General features: G+C 23.3%; 1 protein-coding gene across 1 annotated transcript in view; it reads left to right on the top strand.

The window, feature by feature from the left end:
- The window catches only part of LOC113548152 (glycine receptor subunit beta-type 4-like), a 211258-nt gene that overhangs the window by 140038 nt on the left and 53297 nt on the right, over positions 1-17923 (top strand). Inside the window, exon 3 of the mRNA XM_026948874.1 lies at positions 8842-8909. Coding sequence (XP_026804675.1) covers positions 8842-8909 — 68 coding nt within the window. The remainder of the gene's footprint in view (positions 1-8841; positions 8910-17923) is intronic.

The following is a 17923-nucleotide window of genomic DNA, read 5'->3' as shown; positions in this document are numbered from 1 at the left end:
CTCCTTTTCTCAAATAATTTATGCCAAGTACTTATATTATTTCATAACCGATATTCTTATTGTAAAATTAGTGTACAAATTGTATATTTATGATATAAAATAAAATAAAGAAATTAAAAATTTATAATTTTAGGAATTTTAATATTTAATGTTTTAACAATCTTTTTAAATATACATATAATATATATATTATCTTATAATAATAATTTTAAATTAAAATATACAATAAGTGATTCATTTAAAAACCTACGCTCATATTTCGATAAGGAAGAACTTTTTAAAAATATTTTTCTGCATAACTTGATACAATTGCAAATCAACATTTTTGAATGACAACATACATTTTTAATTTCATAATAATATTCCGAAACAGTTTTCGATTACTTTGAATTTGAAACGAGTCACGTATAGTCAATTAGTTATGATCTGTTTTTAAGTGGGGGTGAATTCCGTCTTAATACTGTTTAATATTAATATAAAATATTATTTCAAACGTATCGTGTTGAAAAATTACTATAGATTTCTCATAAGAATAAACTATCATTGTGTTATGCCAGAAGAAAATGTCACTAACAGGAAATTGCACACCCGTCTACACCTATTCCGGTAATACACGTGATTTTGACGTTAACATATAAGGACCCACGTCCATTTCACATAGCTAACAGAGCTACGCGAACACGTTTACGCACATAATAATATAGTAATATGTCACGTAACCATTGGCCATGTATATATATTACCTATTTACCACTTTGTGTGTATATTAGTTGCCACGTCGTCGATAATTTATACTCGTAACAAGGGTGTAAGGTATCTATTATGTTATACTCGTTTGTTTTACGCATCTGTATTTATTATTATTATTGTTTTCGGTATTCAGTGGCTTTGTTTCAAAAGTGAGACAATATCAGCCCTTTAATAAAATCAAAATACATCTAACGTTTTGTTTCTGTTTTAACGGATTGAAGATTAAATCTCTCCTATTGTTCAAAATAATAAAATTAATACGAAAACAAATGTTAATATACTCAAACACTCATTAAAGGTGTCCACTGTAAAAATGTAAAAAGTGATAAAGCAATGAATAGTTTTTATATAACTAAATAAACGTAATAATCCCCCGACATTACGATAATAAAAATTACAAATCTTGAAAATTGTACATATACAAGCTAGACTTAGTAGAATATAGTATCTTCATAGATTAATTAACCGCGATAAAAATACGAAGTCTTATAAATATACAACGCAAATGTTTAAGTCATGTGGATATCAATCAAACGTCGGTAATCATTTTAAACCGATTACGACAACAGCTGTCGGGGCTACTTTAAAAACAGTACAGGTGAAACTTCCGTCGTTTCCTCCTCATTAACTTTTGGAATTACATTATAAACGCGGACAAGATTTCGCAATCTTATAATATTGGCATGCGTGTACAATAATATTTTATATAATTATATGTTCTATTTGCCCGTTTTCCGAAATAATATAGGAGTAGCAGAAAATGTAATGACGCGATCGTCATTTGGACGGATGAGTGGAGGAGGGCGACGTTGAAAGAGGTCTTTGGCTATATTTCCCAAAGGAAATCGTTGGTTCATAAGTTTTATGTACAAAGTCGAAGAAAACGCGCATATGAAATCTTAGTAGAACGCCGCACGCGTGTGCATATGAAACAGAGCGGAAATCAAAATATACAGTAGATTATAATACTCTCAGACAGCCTATATGCCACCGCGGCTGTCGTTGTTGATCGTACACACGTCATAATAACATCATGTTTCCAGCCCACTTGTAGACCACACGATAAAGTCAAGTATAATTTTTCGAATTTAAAATATATATTAAATATTTATACGGCACGTTATTTCTAAAAAGCTATACTGTAAGTTACACCGCAATGTTGACAAGTGTAAACTTTCCATAATACATCGTGAGATGGTACTTTTTTTTATATATATATATATATATATACATAAACATATGCCTTTCGTAATTTATACCATATATTATTAAAATGATAAATTACAAATATCGTTGAAAATAAATTACATAATATAACTAATTTAACTTTTTATTTTTTTTTTATAATTAACAATATTTTTCAATCAGTGCACACCATATGTTGTTTTGTTCAAATTCTTAATGATGTATATAAATAGAATATATCATATTGTATAATAAATAATAACGAAATAGTGATGAAAATCTAGATTTAAACTAAACAATGTATATGACAAATAAATTTAAAAATATCATTAGTTTTAAAATTGATTTTAACTATGGCTATAATAAAAAATCGAAAAAAATAAATCGTCCTTTTGAAATACAATATATAAATATTTATTGCAACCTTACGGTTTTTATAATAAATAATTTCACCGATGATTTCATTTAAAAAATGAATAAAAAAAATTATATTTTTATATTCATTTGCCCTTGAGTCACAATTAAATATTAACTAAATTATGTAATTTATTTATATCAATAAACCACCTATGTATTCATATTTTACATGGCGCATATTTTCTTTCTTAGTTTGTATTTTACCATTGTGCCAAATATTAAACCATAAATGCTTATTATTTCTTAAACAGTACATACGTCTAATAAAATAACAAATTTAAAAAATAGTCGAAATACCAAAATAATAGTGCTGTATCTAAGAATTTAGATTAAATTTTTTATATTGTTTATGTCAAAATATCACATAAAGTAAAATGTATAATTATTTACAAGAATACACTTTAAGTAGTCCGTAAATATATATAAAAAAAAATTAAAATCTATTATAATTATTAGTTAACTTAACATAAACTCCCAACTAAATTCTTTGACACTAATCATTTGTACTTAGCTTTTTTTAATAAAAATATGATTTCAAATTAAAAAATAAATTATCTCCATGAAAATAGTATTAGGTGTTTTCCTATTTTATTTTCATCCCTATATATAAATTTGAATAAATAATTAGATATATTTTCACAACTTACTGCAAACATTCATACAAAAAAATTAATGTTTATTTATATACGCGTACATAAAAAAATATACCTCTAATTCTACAGAAAAAATTGAAAAGTGACGAATTTTGAATAAAAAATTTCTATGTCAACCACAGATCCGATTTTTTTTTTAACAGTTAAAGGATTTATCACGATAAAAAAAAACTAGAGTTATATGAACAAAAATTAATTAAAATAAATGAAAACATTTGCAAATCGTAAATTTCGGCTAATGTGAACCTCAAAAATTCAATAAAATGTATACGATTTAGTGCATACGAATATAATATATTGTTTACAATAAACGTACTTGTTTAACTTGTTCCATATCAATGTTGAGCATAGTGGTATCATCTACAAAACCTTATTAATAACAATAATCTTATCAATGAATTAAATACTTATCTTAAATTCCAAATAACTACCGAACTAGCTAAATCATTGCACTAAACAATTATTTACCTTCTGAAAATGTATTCTTAAATTAAAAATTACGGTACAATAAATATTTTTTACCCTGAATAAATTTCATAAATTTTAAATATTCAAACGAAATTAACTGAAGTTGGGGAAAGCAATTTAAAAAATGGCCTGATCGATAACAAGTGGGCAAAATAACAAATCCAAATCAATTTTCAAAAGTGTAATCTTATTACTAAAAATAATCCACTTGACAAACTCGCATCACCCATCTTGATAATAATCTAATAATCTTTATTTTGGTTTGCTGTCAAAAAGAATATATCAAGGATTTTTCGTCACAGAAATCTAATTACAACACATTTTATTTTCTATCTACTATTAAGTTTTGAAATTATAAAAATAAATTAAGAGAGGATTACAAGGTTAAGTACCATTATGGTTTTATGTGTATATTTTTATTTGTCCCAATGATTAAAAAAATTACTAAACATTTTTTAATTCTGACTCCCCAGAGCACCAACTTTATCCAATAGATCCAATTAGCTACCAGGAACTAACCTCATTATTAAAAAATCAAAACATTTTAATGCCACAAAAGGTAATAACAGGGACAAAAAAAAATTAAAACTAAAAATATAATTTTAAAAAAGGAAAAGGGGTACCGCTCTGCTGTACTCATATAAGTGTCATATAGATCACTATTATAAATATTTTAAATTTTAATTCATGTTGATATAGATATACTTATATAGGAAAAACGATTCTGAGTGGAAACGTTCTATCAAACTATATCACCAACTGATATTTTTTTTTAATATAACTATTAAAGTCAATTGTTTTACTTTTAGTATCATATTATTATAATTATTTTCAAAAATATTGCATTTAATATATTATTAGTATTTAATTATTATAATAATATTATACAATATTTTATCAACTTATATAACACAAAATTTAATAACATAATTCTGTAATAAATACCATAAAACAGTAAAAATAAATTCAGAGTATCTATAAACAGAATATATTTTAAAATAAATCAAAAATATTATTACATAATATAAAAATATTAAATATATAATATTTTAAGTTTAAGTTTCCACAAAAATGCTTTTAAATTGTTACAAAATAATTAACATATAGTTATTAATCAATTAAATAAGTAATTTCGTCCAAATTTGAATTTACAATGTCTCTAAAAAAATAATTGTTTTTATAATTTTTTTAGATTTTATGGTTTCAGTAAATCCTACTTATGAAGAATTTTTATTAAATTTTCAAAACTAAGATACAAAAAGAAATTTTTTTATAAACTTTAAACTTGGAAATAGTTTGTAATTTTTGCGAATTTGTCGAATTTGTCAAAATTCTAACTTCAAATATACATAACAAAAAAAAATTGTGCCAATATATTTTTAATTATTTTGTACGAATATTTAATAAAATGTATGAGATTTTGTATTAAATTTTTAAGAGTTTTGAGCAAGCAAATACATTTTTAATGACATTTATAGAAGAAAAAAAATTAATTTGAATATTATATCATAATATAATGCAAACAATAATATATACATTTAGTGAACATTTCAAGTTTTTACCGTTATTTGTTCTTGAGTTACATCAAAAAAATAAAATCGATTATGTCGAAAAATGATTTGCGTAAACATTCCTGTTCTTCCTTAATTTTTTTATTTGTTTTTCCTGTCTAGAAAAATAAGCACTGAAAATTTTTAAATTTGCCATCTTCAAAGTACAAACTAGTCCAAATTAATACCTAAAACCATCCTCAAAATTTTAAATCAAAGTATTTTATCGATTGCTTATCATGTAAATATACAAAAAAAAAAAATAATAATAACATTATAATTATAATATTTACTAAATAGGTATGTTATTGATATTATATTTTTTACGGTTTGTATCCCAAATGATGCCCTACTATCTATATAATATTGTATGAAAGCAAATTATTATTGTTCATTATTTTACTGTAAAAATAATATCACGAGACCGTGGACACCGACTATGGAGGTGGTTTTGTAAATTAAACGAAATTTTCCTGATACGAATGTGCACTATAAAATAATATTATGCACATACCTATTATGTATTTCGCTGCGTTGCGAATACCGTCCATTAGACGATTAGAACATCTGTCTGCGCGGTGTTTGGTCCTAAATGAATTATTAGTCCCCAGTTGAATATGTTATCAGTTTCGCGTAGGTATTTAGAATAATGTTTTCCTCGGTAAATTCACAATACATTTTATTTACTGCAACAGCCCCGCAATGAATAGTTACCAAACAAATATTTGTAATATTTTCGAACGATTTTTTTTTTTATCTATCCACCTCTCTTTTTATATAATTATTTGTATAATTATAGGCACATCGATGACTTTTATTGCACTCGTCATTTTACAATAGGTATTATTTCAACATTATTTGGGAATAATCAGTTGAAATTTCACCATGTTTAGAACATAAATAGTATTTTGTTTATAAATATTATAATATTAAATATAATTTTTCCATAAATGTTAAAGTTTTTATATAAGACTTACAAACATTTATACCTTATATTCATAAATAAAACAAATCTAATACTGACTTTGATGGATTTAAAAAGTACCAACTTTTTGAGAAAATTTTAGATTTCAATTGATCGATAATTATTATCTGTACACTATCGACAAAGGTATATTATATAATATTAATTTAGTAATTGTAAACTGAATTCAGAAACAAATTATAAGTATTGTATAGAATAAATAAACTTTTAAATTAATAATAAATTATATAAAACTGCAATAACCAATTAATTAAATATTAAAAGTTCTGCCTCCTGAAACAATAGACAATTGTCCTTGAAACTCTTTTCATCCAATTTTGACCTTTGAAATTTATTTAAAAAACGTGAGATTTTTAATTGCTTATGTCTAAATTATTTTTAAACCCCTGCTATAAAAATACGATTATTAATTACCAATGGATTATATTCTACCATTTTCTACCATTTGAGAGGTAATATAATGGTTTGACTATGAAAAATATTATCGTAAAAAGTAATACTTGTTCGCTGCGAGTAAACAATTCACGTACTATATATCGTCGTCTTATTCGAGTAAACAATGTTTGCTGACAATATTATTTTGATTCGCAGCCACTGTTAACTATTATGTATATACGTGGTTCATGGTATTTGTGGTTTTTGAAGTGCACAATATTATTAAACATGCATTGTCACGTTTAATATTACATAATGTTATATACCTATATTATATTTATCTCAACCTTTTGATATGTTAAATTCAACGAAAACAAATAACATCCAAACGTCAGGATTTTAACGAGTACTTTGAGGCCACAATGTATTTTAACGTTTAGCATATTGTTTCATACATTATAATTGGCAATGCGGTAAGAAAGCCTGAGTTCTCTTTTCAGTAAACACAATATTTATATTGTATATTATATTGCAGGTCGAAGAAAATTGAATGTATACTGTTATTAACTTATTTTTATAACATGGTTAATTTGAATGTTCTGACATCTACCCCTTATTGATTGCTCTTATTTATTTTTGCAATATACATGCTTATATTATAGTTGTGTATAGTTTTGATATACAATATAGTTTGCATAATATCTCTTTTAATTTACAAACCAAGATATTTTCTCCTCTCAAAATATTTTTCAATATACTTTTCGTATATTCAATGTATATCAAGCCTATATCGATCAAGTGGGTTTTACTTTGATTAACTATATGCAATTATACCGTATAATAATGTATAAAAGTATCAATTACCAATATAATTTCAATACATTATCTAACTTTCATTTTTCGAAAAGTTATTTTATTATGACGTGATACATGGATGTATCTTATTAATTATTTTCGATGACTTCTATATTGAGTATCGCATTTATATTAGATTTTTTGATCGTGAAAGTACCTACCTACTTTATTTGACTTAAATTTCGCATAAATATTTTGATTTTTATAACTACAACTGAGACAACTGAAAAAATGGTATTACATTTATTTATAGACTAGCGTTTTATGAGGCTGGTTTAAAAACTTAATATTATTCATTATTTTTAGGTTAAACACATTTCTATGACACATTTGTATATTAATATAAATTAAAATTGAGTTTGTATAATTTGTATTCTATATAATAGCTTTATAATTATAATTCAATTGAATATTCCCTATTAGACTTAAGACTAAATTATCACAGGTAAATTCCATTCAAGCAATTTTGAGATGTAAATATTTATTATTAAATTTACTTACATTATATATATATATATATATAATCTTTTTAAGGTTTTTGAAAATTCCTCACAATTCGTATTACTATTTTTAAACGAAAACGTTAAACTATTATTAAGTATTTGAAATTGATTACACTTATCAAAATAAAACAATATCCACTCAAATAAACACACAATAAATTTTAATAAATAATATATTAAAAAATGTTTCGTAAAATATTTTATAAAAAAACTATTGTTTTGAATATGATTTAAAATGCAAACCACTTGTGAATTTACCATCATTATATACGTAAATCCAAGTAATTGAAATACATGCAAATAACTGTGTTTCATTTAATCATAATGTATCCATATGGCATACCCGATTTCAACACAAAATAGGTTTTTTTTAAATTAAATTAACACATTTGAACTCTTATAAAAATATCAATAGGTATTAAGCAATTAATTGTGTAACACATCATGCGTTAAATCTTGTTTTTATTTAAATCTTTGATTTAAGCTGTAATCCATATGACAACTTTTAAGACAAGTATTTTTTTGGAACATGAGAGTGCACATTTAAATTTTTGATAAATTTATTTAAGATGCTTTATTAAAAAATGGTAAAATTATTTACGTGCGTTCTGTACACACAGAAATTTAGATTGATATTGCTAACATTATCTTTGTCCATGCTTAAACCTAAAGCATTTATAATATGTTTTTTTATAATAGTTTTAGATTGTTAATGTTAAAAATAGAACAAGAATATCAGGTTCCTACATATAATATTGTATAAGTTACGTACACACGACTTTAAGTTAATTGAACGTAGTTACACTATATTATACGATATGAACGAGATTAGTTACTGTCATGATTGGTTGAAAGTGAAACGATTTTTAAAGGACCAAAATTATATACTTATTCCTACTTTGGCAGTTTATTTGATGATTTCCTTCAGTCATAAAAAAAAAAAAAATTAATTATTTTAACTTGTGTTTATCCTTCTCGAGCTATATTTTTCAGTAACGTGAATAAATATTATTATAACTATACTTTTAATTAATGTAATAATAAACTTTCTACTGTATTATACTTTATAATATATGTACAAATATATGTTTTTTTTATAGATAATGCTACTACTGTTCATTGCGAGTTGTACATCCGGAGTTTTGGATCCATTAGCCCAGTTACTATGGTGAGTACTCGTAAAACGCCTAATGTATTTAAGTTACCTATAACTATATTATATGTATATTAAAAACTATATTTGGTGATTTCAAATTTATTAAATAATTATTACAAATATAATAATTTATTTTTAATAAAATGTGAGGTAATAATGCATCACCAAATTTTATGTTAAATTAAATGCCTATCTAATAAACCTAACCTAACTATAAACTAATAAGTTAATAAGTACACAACTAAGCCATATGTCTTGTCTAATGGAATATCAACTATATATATATAAATAAATAAATAAATAAATATATGTAGACCCAGGAACATTGTCATACTTCTCATACCGTTATAGTTTATAAGCATAAAGGAATTATTAATATATACTGTTGAAACAAACAAAAGGGTTTAAACAATATGTTTATAGTGTAGGTAGTAATACTTATGCTGCATTTAGTAGAATATTGAATACAGTCTTAGAATTGTATTATAGGTAATATTATATAGAAAAGAGATATATTAGTATAATATCTGCCTAATATTATATGTATACTTCTCACATTCATAATAATATGTCAATATGTGTAATAATTATATTAAAACGCTATAGTAAACGTAATAAATAAATAGTAATAATATCAATAAAATAAACATTTTCTATTTTATTAACTACAAATATATTTTTTTTTTGTTTTTATTATTATTAAATACGTATACGAAGTTAAATTTGTATTTAAATATACATATTTAATTACACAACTATTTATATTATTTAATGTATAAATTAAAACTGTATTTTATAGTATTTACTATTTAGTTCCACTTATTTCTTTTTACAGACTTTTTCAAAAATATTCTTAATATAAACAATTTAAAATTATCTTACGTAAATAGTTGTACAATAGCTTTTCAATAAAAAGGTAATAACATTATTTGAAATACCTCTATCATTACTAGACTTTAATACTCAATTATTAAAATTTAACATAAATTACCAAAACAAAAATTAAACATTACAACTTATATACTGTATAGTTTACTATTCTTGGAATTATATTTTATTTAGTAAGCTATATGAAACTAATTTTTAGTCAAAATCAATAGAATATTGTATTATTTAACAATAAAAAATTGAATTTTTATGAAATTTTAATTATCCAAATGATTCATACAAATACAATGATTTAATATAATAGGTTTTTTAAGATTGTCTTGGACGTTAATTAAAAGATACTAAAATGAACCATAATATTAGTATATTACATTTTTTAGATAATATTTTTCACTGTTATATAGAGTAATCACAATTTTTGTGAATAACATATTACGTCATAAAATGAGGTAGTACATCGTTTTGAATTAAAAAAAAAATATTTTTAGTATACTTCAATCATTATTGTTAGATACGATGTACAAAATGAACTCATCGACGTTTGTAAAGAAAAAATGTTATGCGTTTATAAAATTTATAAATTATCATTATCTCATAAACTTATTAATTTTTAACATTTAGTATTTGTATAATACTATTATAATATAATAATTATAATAATAAGTCATACTATTACAGTAAATAACACCCCGCGTAAAATTTAAAAATGAAATTTCATGCTTTAAATACATAAGATGTACTGTGTACACATATAAATAATGTATGGAGTTATTGTAAGTTTTTATTTATATATATATAATTTGGAAGATATTATTTATTTTCATTTGAAATATGTTAAGCTAAAATTATATTACGTTGAAGCGTATTCAATAGAAGAAGACTTTTTCATTCAGCCTCAATCAACTCAACACCCATCACACATCACAAAACACTTATACTTATTGTAAAAAAAATATTTTATAAATTGTGTACGTAATACAATATGAAAGTAAAAAAAAGCTAAAATGATAACTTTAAGCATACCTGCATGTATGGCTAATGGCTAAATTATGAATTATGGCTTTATCATTCTCGATAGCTATTTATTTTTATGTTTTAACTACGATTTAAAATTGCTTGCCATAATAATTTTGATAAACAAGACGTTTATCTTTATACTAATGAGTAATGATGAAACAAAAGCATTTTAACAAAAGTAGTTTAACCGTAAGAAAATATTGAACAAGAGTAATTTTCATGTCATTAAAGTGCTTTTTAAAATATTTTGATCGACTCCGGATATTTAAAATGTCTTTAAGATTTCCTCTACCGTAAAAATGTACATCCCGGATATTGCGATTTTCATCTTGGCTGTGCATCATATTGTTCCTTACTTTTTATTAATTACCCTCGAAATCCATGTACTTGACATGGAAATTGTAATTTAGTATCGAATTTATTGGTTTACTACTTAAAGGTAATTAACCAATAAGTTAAGGATTCGTTCATTATTAAACCAAGTTCACTTAACTAATACACTGGATGAAATCCTATCTTCTAGTCTACTTTGGTTGTACCACCAACGAATTACGATTGAAGTCATTACTGACAATCGGATAATGGTGATAAATGGTAATGGATGAATATTACGTCCATCAGCCGGACACGTATTTGTTGTTGAATAACCCAGTGTAGATTGCTACACTTTCAGAATGTGTGTCATGTAGCTTATCTACATAATTACCGTTGATGCCCATTCTTACTCATCGGCAAATAATACATCTCTGGCTCTTTTAAAATACACGAATATTACATTAATCGTATTGGTAAACAATCATCACAAACAAACGACATCTAATGATCAGATGGAATTGCATTTTTATCTTCACCCGTGCACAGGTACACTTGTATACCACTACAGTTTTTTTTTGCTTCTCTGAAAATCATGACGAGACTATACAATCCGTACGTGCTTGGGGTTCAAAAGAGAACGGTCTTGTGATTACCGTTTACTTAATCTACACCTGCCAGGATACCGAACAGCTTTACGAAAACAGTTTCTAAATGGTAGGTTCATCTCTTGTTCGTCCGCCCAAAAACCATTTAAAAATAGAGGTTTTAGGTTTCGACCAAAATAATTTACGTTTTTTCTTTAGTCATTAACGATAGTTTCCTTCAAATATCTATATACCCGTATATGTCCATACATAAATGTGATATCAAAAATGGCTACAAGTTTTAAAGTATACATATGAGCCTACTATTTGCCATATTTTTCATAATTATGCACATTACAATATATTCAGTTGACTTCCATTTATATAATCTAATATACTTAATTGTAATAAATTGTAGTTAAAGGTGAATTGTGAATTTCCGAATAATTTATAATGTATACTGTCCAAAACGTTCGGAGATATCCAAAGTTAACCATACAGACATAGGACTATGACATAGTAACTACACAATATACAATTATTAATTAAAATACCATGCATTATTTTCATTTCATAAAAAATATCCTTGATTATAATCAAAACATTATTTTAATAACTATTAAAATGTAAATTATCCAAATTATAAATGTCTGTTAATGACTTTACGTGCTTCACGTTTCATTTGATCGCTATTTTAAATTATATATCAGCTAAATTACATGTATCCTTAAAGGTTCAAAAGTATAGTTGATTTTTTATCTATAATGTCGATTTATGAATAATAAAATATCTATTTTATGATTTGTAAATCTGAGTCTAATATATATATATATAATGTAAATTGTATATATTATTATAAATAAAACAGTTGTTCGTAAATAAAAATGAGTTATCTGATGTTTCAATTATTTCTGTTATTCCCACCAGTTGGTAAAAAATATTGATGGTATTATAACCATAATATTCTTTAACATTGTACAGTGTACACTATACAACAAATGATAATATCGCATGGTAGAGAATATATTTATTCCATCTGAAGCTTTCTACGAAATGACACACATTTATTCTCGACGTTTTCTAGCCCTGACCTATCTAATTTACCTAACTTCCACTAGCTTTCAATAAACAATAAATTCTCAACGTAAACTAAAATAAATATACACTTTTCTTTACACCAAACCATTTTTTCATCTTCCATTTGAGTAAGCTATTGAAGTAGATACTTACTAAGAAAAAAAAAACTAGAATACAAATTAATCAAAATTATTAAATTTGATTTAATTCATGTGAAAAAATTCATTAGATCGTTTTAGTATAATTTTATCTAAAAATACACTTTAAAGTACACGATATGGCATATACCTATATTGTATGCAATTAAGATATTTGTATACAAATACCATATTGCCATTATATTGGTTATTAACGTATTACATAATGTATTTGTGTTTCATCCACTAATATTAGAAACAAGTGGTTTGTTATTAGGTTTAAAATATTCCTTTTGTGTTATTTTTAATACTAAAGTGAATAAACTTATTTTCAAATTTAAAATTAAAAATACAATATAGAGTATGTGGGCTTTTTTTTGTATTTTATCTTTAAAGCAAATTATGAATATTTTAAAATTTACAATTTTAAATTAAAATATAAAAAATCTACGTGGATGAGCCCTTGATAATATTCTTAATTTTAAATTTGATAATCAGTCAATTCACTATAATAGTATAATATTAAAAGTAACATGTTTAATGGATTATGCACGTAGTATGTGCTATGTTATAGCGTTAGGTAGTAAAACGAAGAAAACACACGTCCGTAGGTATAAAATTATCTAAATATTCAATTTGAATTTTAAAATACGAATTATATGAATTTATAACACAATCATACCTATTAATTATTTCTAGTTGGACTAAATGAATGAATATGTATTGTATAATAAACATAATTTATAAAATCATATTATCTTAACAGATTTGGACAGTTATTAAATATAAATGTAATAATGATTATATTAATTATCAGTGTGAATACAACATAACCTTACTTATTAAGTAATAATTATTATAGTTACAATAATGGTTAGTCCCTTTGATTAGTGTTTAATATATTTATCTAATCCGATATACTTACAAACATATGGATCATAAATACGATGTATAATATATTGTATTTATTTGTTATTATTAGATAGATATACATTTATAATGTTTCTATTGATGTGGGTTAAACTCAATTTTTTATGTTTGTCTTTTTTGGCAACACAATTCTATGCGTTTGCCAATGTATAGATACAATTTCACTTTCAGTATAAAAAACAAACTAATGCACGTGAAATTGTATGCAATATATTATTTATATTTACAAATAGCTTATAAATAGGTTGTGTATTTTGATTTTCATCGCATCCGATTACAGGAAATTTAATCACAAATTAATACCTTAATTTTATTATAAGAACCGTATTTGTCAACATTCTAATTAAACCCACAGAATCACATATATTTAATCTAAAAAAATTAATCCTATTACTATAATTTTATGAAAAAAATAACTAATTATTATTCAGTGAAAAATTATATTTATCTCGATTTAAAATTATAGGACTTATCATCCATTAAATATTGAGAATAATTATTTATATATATATATATTGCTTTTTCATCCAAATTAGAATATGGATTAATTATGATCACCAAAAATTTTATTTTCCTTGATATTCTTTCACATTTTTCATAACTAAATTTATAAGTAATTTATTATATATGAATATAATAATTACTCACTATTTTTTTTTTTTTTTTTTTTTAAATATTTTATTAAATTAAATAAAAACACATTTCAGTATTTTTATGCAATGCATTTTAAATAAATTTTAAAAATATTTAATAAAAAATAAGATCAAATAGAATATAAGATTTTTTTTAAATAGTTATTAATATCTATAAAAGGATAAATTTCTCGTCAAAATATTAAAATAAAATCAAAATTTAAAAAAAATTTAAAAAAAATTTATTAAAAATATAACGTATATAAAATGTAATAAAAATTAATATTTCCCGTTTCTTATCATCAATTACGTTGTTAATCAGACATGTTCGTCGTTCAAATTTATACAACATAGTATTTATCGATTTGCATGAACACTTAATCATTATCCATCACAATTCACCAAATATCAATTTAGTTATGTTTGTTATTGTGTTGTATGGTTGCAGTTCATAAAGCTTTTTAAAAAAATAACTTAAAATCAACTCCGAACATTGTGTTTTTAAAAATAAATGAGAAACGGTTACTTGGCCCTGCAAGAATTTTTTTTTATGGCTTTCGGTAAAAAAAAAATGCTGGTTATCACTGATTTAGATCAAAGATTTATGAAGTTAGTTACAAAAGTTTAAAAATATATCAACGTATGTATATTTATTGTCCAGATTGTAAATTAACTTGTGATAAATCATAATAATAATAAACAAATATAAAAGTGTATATTATAAAATAAATATACCCCACCATCGAGTTCATAAAACAGAGTACCCTTTATTTAAATAAATATTACTGCCTTTTAATAAAACTTAAATTAAAACTGCTGATTGACATAATCATGTGGTGGATCTTGGGCATAATATTATTATTTGTATATAAACATAAACATTTATATTAAACTTTAAAACATCATCCTGAATTAAATCCTTATTCATAAATAGGCGCAAAAAAAATTAAATTGAGGGAACTTTAACAACAGAATTTTTTTCTCTTGAAATATAAACTAGGTAAGCAAGTGTTCAGTCCCTTATCCTACTTAACTCCTTTCAATGACAACTTAATTAAAATTAATACACTGACATTTACATTTCATTTTATAGCATTAATGATTTCAACAAACATTATTTTATCAATATTGTAAAATTTATACAGATTAGTTTACTCTATATATTGAAGAGATAAAAGTATTACATTGTAAATTTGATGATAACATTCAGATTTGGCATGGTTTTTAATAAAAGTATATATTATTTTGTTCATTATTTATGTATTAATATTAGTAAATAGTAGTATAAATATATTTATTTGGTAAAAATAATTTTTTATAGATTATAAGAAAAAAAGGTTCACAATGACTTTTAAATAATCATTTTCAATTGCTATTTATAAATTTCCATTTTCATTTTCTGACCAACATTCATTGTCGACAATAAAATTAATACCTCAATATACTATGGTATACTATGATATATAGAAATTTCCAATTCTAACCAGAAATAATTTAATAATTTTTAATTTAAATAATTTCAAACATAATAATATATTTATATGACCCAATTACCGATCAGTTATAACTGCATACAATTACAAATAATTAATTAATTAAATATTATAAAAACAATTATTTCAGAAAACTACGTTCAACAATTTTCAATAAATATCTCCACTCTTTTCAAAATCTAAAATATTTAATAGGTAATTAAAAACTTGTTTAAAATTTATCTTCATTAAATCATAAACTATATTTATAAGCTAAAATAATATAAAATAAAAACATTAATACGATTATAAAACTAGATTATTAAAATAGTTTTTAAAAAAAAATAATAATAATAACAGATTTTTTTGATGAATAAATAAGTAAAGTAATTATAATAGACTTTTGGAATTTAATTATTTTCAAAGTAAAGTTTATGAAAAAATTGTAAGATATTTATCTTATAAACATTAAATTAAACAATAAATTTAACTATTTATGTTTTTTTATTCAGAGAAATAACCCTCGACATTATGGCCATTGCGAATTACTTTTATATATATATACACACACAATTTTTTTTCCGTTAGTGAGTGTGACATTTTTTTTAGTAAAATACAATACTCATTTCAATATTATAACAGTGATTTTAATGATAAATTTACATAGAATCATTATTACTTGAAAAATAATACGAATTAAATAATGGACTGGTCTTAATACTTTCGAATATGTCGTTAAATAATTTGTTGGATACTTAACATGAAGTAAAGTTTGGTATGTGTCACATTCACTAAAATATGATTTTACCAAAAGTTTTTCATTCTTACTGAAATTACTAAGTTATTAAAATACCAAACAAATATAATTTATGTCAATTATATGGTTTTAGATATTCTCTATACGTATAATAAAACCAAATTTTCGAACTAAAATCGAGTTTCAAACTACCTTAAGATCGAAAACATATTGTAATTATAAAGTCCTTAGTATGTGGCCAGAAACACTTAATATATAACTTCGCCAACTTGCTTACCTGTTTGAATATTCTCTTATTAATATTGCGTAGTTAATTTTAAATAAGTGTTGTATTATTAATAATTTATTTTTGTCATTCGTGTTCGTAAAGTCGTTTGTATAAAAACGTATTCGTATCAATTTCTTAACACATTTGTTTAAATATTATAATATTTATTATAATGTTATGTTAATTTCAATATTAAGAACTTACAGAATGTAATATTAATTTTATATATACAATGTATAAAATGGCGTAGTCCTGTAATGACCGTATAACTTAAACTGATTCTAAATTTCGAATTATCCCCAACAAAATATCCCTGGAAAAACATTCCATGATAAAATATGATTATAATAATAAATATCATACATTTTTTTAAAATTCTATACTAAAAATAAAATAATATAATAAAACAATACAAATTATTAATAGACATTTAATAAAAATCGTGTAATATTTATTGAACTCGGACCATTTTTAAAAATTATAAATATTGATAGATTGAAACAAATAATTACGACTTTCAAATTTCATAGTCCCCATATCTTCCGAACCTATTTTTTTGGATTTATTATTCTTAGTACACAGATTAAAATAACTAACTACTCATTCGATTTTTTATTTTGATATGTAAACATTTTCAGAAAAATAATCTGTTAAAAATGTGCAATATAAAAGAAAAGTTTTTATTTTAAAATAGAAATGTTTATCTCCGTAATCAAAAAAAAAAAAAAACTCAAAAAAATCTCAAAAATTTACAAATATATGGTCAAATAATCCTAAGTATTTAGTATATTTAAAAATCAGATTTTAAATAACTGCATTATTGAAGAAGAAAAATGAAGTGCATTGAAGAATCACCCTATAAATATGTACAAATTTTTTGATCAAAATCAATTATTTTTATATACCGTAATAAAATATTATATTTAAATATGCACTCGGTAGAAAAAAG

This window comes from Rhopalosiphum maidis, chromosome 1 (genome assembly GCF_003676215.2).
Source record: "Rhopalosiphum maidis isolate BTI-1 chromosome 1, ASM367621v3, whole genome shotgun sequence".
NCBI lineage: Eukaryota > Metazoa > Arthropoda > Insecta > Hemiptera > Aphididae > Rhopalosiphum > Rhopalosiphum maidis.
This window is presented reverse-complemented; position numbering and strand designations above follow the sequence as displayed.